The sequence below is a fragment of the Sorex araneus genome, chromosome 11 (assembly GCF_027595985.1).
Source record: "Sorex araneus isolate mSorAra2 chromosome 11, mSorAra2.pri, whole genome shotgun sequence".
NCBI classification, from domain to species: domain Eukaryota; kingdom Metazoa; phylum Chordata; class Mammalia; order Eulipotyphla; family Soricidae; genus Sorex; species Sorex araneus.
The window spans coordinates 10,117,331-10,123,635 of NC_073312.1; the positions used below are offsets into that span (position 1 = coordinate 10,117,331).

At 38.7% G+C, this 6,305-nt stretch overlaps 1 protein-coding gene across 1 annotated transcript in view; it reads left to right on the forward strand.

Annotated features, from left to right (window-relative positions):
- PDZD8 (PDZ domain containing 8) overlaps positions 1 to 6,284 on the forward strand; it is a 65,157-nt gene extending 58,873 nt beyond the window's left edge. Inside the window, exon 5 of the mRNA XM_055118777.1 lies at positions 825 to 6,284. Coding sequence (XP_054974752.1) covers positions 825 to 3,040 — 2,216 coding nt within the window. The 3' untranslated portion in view covers positions 3,041 to 6,284. The remainder of the gene's footprint in view (positions 1 to 824) is intronic.
- Positions 6,285 to 6,305: the final 21 nt, after the last annotated feature.

Consider the following 6,305-nt stretch of genomic DNA (forward strand, 5'->3'; position numbering starts at 1 on the left):
CGCTCAACACCCCCCGCCCCCAAATCAAAGTGGGGTCTTTCCTGGCAGCTTTAATAAGATATAAATTCAAGAACTTGAGCTTCTACAGTTTATCTAAGAGCAGGTTATCACATGGGGCTGATGTTTCTGTGATCTGAGGAAAGTAAAGACCCCTATATATAGGGATAGCTTAAGTAAGCATTGTGTCAGGGAAAGTCGATGAGGCCAGAAAGCCTAGAATCTTTAAATGCTAACAAAGCAAGCCAACTGCCTTAGGAATAGGACAGTTTTCCCAGGAGATTTTTCATTGTACATCTATCTTTTTTACCTTTTGAGTTCGAACCATGTTAATCTAGCACCTGTTAGAAAATAATGATTAAATTTAAAGATGATATTGATATAGAATGCAGAGATAGTCAACTGACTTGTATAATGTTTCATGTCTTTGTTGTCTTTCTGTCCTAGGAAAGATTAATGGGTAGAGCTAATTTAGAAAAAACTCCATGAAAGAACCATTATTCATTGTATAGTCTTTTGCTGAGTTTATCAGGTATTGGTCTCTTGATTTGAGCTGTTCATTAAATAGCTTGTAATGCCTTAAGCATTTTAGAATTTTCTTTAGTAGAATCATAATTTTTCATTACTCTAAGTCTGGTTTAACCTTAAAATTTGTTTCAGTAAGTCTCACTCTGCTTACTTCCTCAGGTTTGAGAAATAATGGCATTTAAACCTAGAGAGGGTTGGAAATTGATTACAAATTAGCAGGCAGTGATTTCTGGCAAATTTAGCTGACTTTGCAAAATTGCAAAAATTTACATGTTTTCCCTTTTAAAATCCTTAAACAGGTGTGAAAATCACATCCACACTACAGGTGTTGAAGCTTATCAAGCAGGCTGGTGACCGGGTCCTGGTCTATTATGAAAGGCCTGTTGGCCAGAGCAGTCAAGGGGCAGTGCTACAAGATACTTTGGGCCAGTTGGAAGAAAACCTTCTGCCTAGCTCATGCCAACCAAATTATGAAGAGGAAACAACCGGATTGGCAATAGATGCTGAAGGCAAAGACTTGGATTCTGAATTTGAAGACTTGGCAAGTGATGTTAGAGCACAAAGTGAGCTCAAGGATGAGGCCCAGTCTCTAAGTCATAGTCCCAAACGTACTCCAACAACACTTTCTGTTAAACCCCTTGGAACTATATCACCAGTTTTAAATCGCAAGTTAGTTGCAGGAAGTCACCCACCACCACCACCAAAACTCCCATCCAAAGAAGGAAGTAAACCTTTAGCCCTAAAACCTGAGATAACAGACCCAGTGCAAGTGTCAAAACCTACCCAAGGATCCACCTTCAAACCACCTGTGCCACCACGACCACAACTGAAAGTTCCTTTGCCTTCTGCTGATGCCCCAAGTCCAGCAGAACCAGATGTTCTTGCTGAAAAGCAAGAGAAGGTCCCGCCTCCTCCTCCTCCTGCAGATAAATCTGCTGAGAAACAAGCAAAAAGCCTAGATCATGTCGAAGATGCAGTTGGTTCATCGAAGCAATTTTTAGCAAAGCAAGAAGTGCCCTCGAGAGATTTTACTTCAGAAAGCTCCTGCCCTCCTAAGGACTGTTCAGATGACCCCCAGACATGGGAATCATCAGAAATTCCTTACCGTAATAAGCTAGGAAAATGGACAAAAGCCAGAGCGACATGTTTCTTTGACATAGAAGCCAGTCACAGATATTTAAATATGGCTCTGTGGTGCAGGGATCCTTTCAAACTAGGAGGCCTCATCTGTTTGGGGTACGTTAGTTTAAAACTCGAGGAGGTGGCTTTAGGGTGCCTTGCCACATCAAACATGGAATACCTTTCCAAATTCAGGCTGGAAGCCCCCTCTCCCAAGGCTGCGGTCAGTCGAACTGCACTGCGCAACCTGAGTATGAAAAAAGGATTCAATGACAAATTCTGCTTTGGTGACATTACTGTTCATTTTAAGTATTTGAAAGAAGGAGAATCAGACCACCATCATGTAGTCAGTAACTTAGAGAAAGAAAAGGAACTCCATTTAGTTGAAGAGCTTTCTGCTCCACCTAAAGAGGAACACTTTGTGGGACAGACGGGTTTACCAGAAAATAAACATAGTTTCCAGGATACTCAGTTCCAGAACCCAACTTGGTGTGATTACTGTAAGAAAAAAGTTTGGACTAAAGCTGCTTCCCAGTGTATGTTCTGTGCTTACGTTTGCCATAAGAAATGTCAGGAAAAGTGTCTGGCTGAGACTCCTCTCTGTGGGGCAACTGATAAGCGGATAGATCGGACTCTCAAAAACCTCAGGCTGGAAGGGCAAGAGAGCCTCTTAGGCCTGCCTCCGCGTGTTGATGCGGAAGCTAGCAAGTCAGTGAATAAAACGACAGGTTTGACAAGACATATCATCAATACTAGCTCTCGCTTGTTAAATTTGCGTCAGGTCTCCAAAACTCGACTTTCGGAACCAGGAACTGATCTAGTAGAGCCTTCACCCAAACAGACACCCAACACGTCAGACAACGAAGGCAGCGACACGGAGGTCTGCGGGCCAAACAGTCCTTCGAAACGAGGAAACCACACGGGAATAAAATTAGTGAGAAAGGAGGGTGGTCTAGACGACAGTGTTTTCATTGCTGTGAAAGAAATTGGCCGCGATCTGTATAGGGGCTTGCCTACAGAGGAAAGGATCCAGAAACTCGAGTTCATGCTGGATAAGCTGCAGAACGAAATTGATCAGGAGCTGGAACATAATAATTCCCTTGTTAAAGAAGAAAAAGAGACAACTGACACAAGGAAAAAGTCACTTCTCTCTGCTGCTTTGACTAAGTCAGGTGAAAGACTGCAAGCTCTCACTCTCCTTATGATCCACTATCGAGCAGGCATTGAAGATATGGAATCCTTAGAAAGTCTGTCTTTAGACCAGCACTCCAAAAAAATAAGCAAGTACACCGATGACACAGAAGAAGACCTTGATAGTGAATTAAGCCAGCTAATAGACTCTCAACCCTTCAGCAGCATATCCGATGACTTGTTTGGCTCATCCGAGTCTGTGTGACACTGTTTAAACTCTGATGTGATTGAGGAAAAGTTGCCTCTCGAGTCCCACAGATACTAAGACCTTACGCCCTCTCATAATGCACTCTGGTCTGCTTCCCCACAATTATTTGCTTGTGTACGAACAAGAATGAGCAATCGTTTTCCAGCAAAAATACAACCAGATCACTAAATTGGTTGTTTCAGGTTGCATTTTTAGCTAGCTTTTTTGGGTTTATACTGGGAATTTATTTTTACTAATTTATTTTTAACTTTTTCTAATTATGTAAGCTAACTTTTCCTGTTTATGTATATGTGATGTCTCATTGTGGTTCTTTTCTTTCTCAGTTTCTGGATTAGTGTTACAGAAGATACTGTCTAAATTTTTTATATATGTTCATTTCCATCACGGTTACCACAGCAAATTTGCTGCATGCCCATATTAACAACAGCAGTCATTGAGGGAACATAAAGCTTATCATCTCTATTTGCTTGACATTTTTCTTATTGGGGGGTTTGAAGGGTGCTTTTTTGTTTTTGCCAAATGTAATACGAAAGCAGGTGCTGCAGTTTTAGCTGGTGATGTGAATTTAGTTTTATTTTTAATTGACATATTGCTTGCTTTCTATGCTTCTGTGACTTTTTCCTTTAAAGTTTTGTGCAACTGAAGAGTTTGCATTGAAAATTAAAATGTAATAGGGTATAAATAGGTACGCAATTGGTCCAGACTTTTTTGATGAGGTTAATGTTCTTAAACAGTAAGCAGTAGAAATTTGAAATATTTAAAACTGATACTTTCCTTTTAGTTGGAAATTCTAAACATTTATAATTATTTTTCTTCTTCATTTCTCTCATAGGGAATAAAGCATGTGTAAATTTCAGGGGACTGTTTTTAAAATCACTGGTTTTGACTGTCTCCGAAATTATTTTCATGCTGGAGACTTTGTAAATGAGAGGAATTATGTAAATAGATTTATTGCTTTGTCGCAGATCCCGCAGGCTTAAAGGAATGGTGATCATCCTGAATGCTTGTATCTTCACTCATTAAAAAAGAAATACAAACAAAAAATGGTATAGACACAGAGGAATTGGGGCCAGTTCTCTGGGAATGAACTGATACTGATACTGGGTTCCAGTATCAGTAACTTGTGGATTCCAGTAGCACATGACTGAGGGGAATATGTGAGCATGACCTATCTGTTGGTATAAGTGTGAGCCTTCTATCTGCCTACAAAATGGCTGTGTTTTATAGGTTACTGCTATGGTACTTGATCTGCAATAATGAACTGGCATGAATTTGAAACTAGGTGGAACAGCTGGCAGGACAAGGCATACAGGAGTAGAGATTCTGACTCAGGTCTATTGCACAGGATGCCACATAAGAGTTGAAGCTCTTCCACTGGCCATTAATGAACTATAACCACAAGCAGGCCACCGGAGGGCTCTGTGCTGCAGTCACTCAGCTCCAAAGGAGAAATAACAATAACTACCTCACAGGATTGTTGTGAGGAAAATGTAGGATGGCTGCAAAAGTGCCCTGAAGAGGAAAAACCTCAGAAAGTATGCTTTATAAGAGGATAAAAACATATTTGAGAACACAAAAGTTACTCTATTTTTAAAACCAATAGCCAGTTCTCATTCCTGCTATTTTATTAAGTGAAATATTAGGAAACTACCTTCGCCAAGTTTACAACACGATATATCAATGTATACCCCCCTCCTTTGTGTTTAAGCATGCTTGCTTTTTAAAGAACACACCTAAATCTTCATATACCAAATTCTCTGAAATCTAAAATGTTGTTGTGTAGCATAAGCTTGAAACAATCTGCCCAATGTAATAACCAACTTCCATCTTATCATAAAAAATAACTTACCGTTGATAACCTGGAAGGCGGAGTATCTATAAGAGGCTGGTATTTATGGATTAGACCGTGGAAGTTTAGTGACATCCAGACATGCTGCTGAAATCGGGGGCATTTGAAAGCTGTAGAAATAATGCAAAACTTGGGTTTCATTACAAAAATCTCGTGTTTTTAAAGTACTTAACTCTGTAGAACCACAATTATGGAAAAGCTCCGTAATGCTGCTAATGATAATTGTAAAATATACCTTTAATGTAGTGCAATATTTTTATATATCCTGGGAGAGGCAGTAAAGGTGTCACCGTTAAAACTTTAGTGCAAGGGGTGGGGGTGGGGGGGCACTCCAAGTAGCCTAGGGCATACATAGGAAGGTGTAAGGCTTCAGTGGGAGAAGTTGTATTCTATTACATTTCTGATGTAATCTTGCTGCCATGCTATGTTATCAATAGCTAAAAATTTAAAAAAGAATAAAAACTACCACAGAAAACAAGAATTATCTTCATTGATGACACCTGGAAAAGGTGATGGCTGCATCTCTATGGAATTATTGCCTGGTCTGATTTGGCTATGTAAAGACGCTTAACAGAGTTCACTTTTGCTAAACAGAATTTCTATTTTGTGAATAGCCTAAAGCATCAATGTTTGGTTTGTGTTTCTTTAAGCTTTGAAGTAATCAGGATTATGATTTCCTGCTTTTAGTCATTAGGACTATTAAAAATAAACTTTCTACATTGGTCTTAGCTATTGGGTTAGACAGTCAAGCTGAGCAACATTTTAGCATTATTTTGGGATCAATAGGTTAAATTTCCTAATATCAAACTTTACATTCTTCACTATCAAAACTAGAAATACTATGTGGCTATTTGTCATTTTAAGAGGAGAAAACACATGCCAAGCATTTCGGAGAGTACTGTCAAGTTCTAAATTAAGACTAAATGGATTTTTTTGAAAGGCAATTTAAAAATACTTGTTATTACTAATCAATAAGATAAATATCTTATAATTAAAAAGTTCCCTAAAAGTCAATAAATTTAAAATCACTGATTTAAAAATGTATTGTCTTTATTTCTAAATTGATATATAACAGCTATAAGTTTTCCTTTAAAGGGGTTCCAGGAGGGTACCTTGTATATCCCTCTTTTAAGATCTGACTAAAACCATTGTTCTCAACTTTCAAAGACTCATACATTTTTAACTTTGAAGGACCCTCCAGAGGCCCACTGTCAAATGTCTGAACATTATAGTTCTTTCCATCAGACAATTAACTGTTCACAGAGGAATTTTTTCACGCAGGAAGAGACATATTTAGTGATGCAAGGATAATTTACTGGGGTTTTCCACATAGATGTCTTGTGGCTAGTATATATTTCAATATAAAACAAAGTTTACAAAACCAAAATGTTTGGCTCAGACTAACTTGGAATG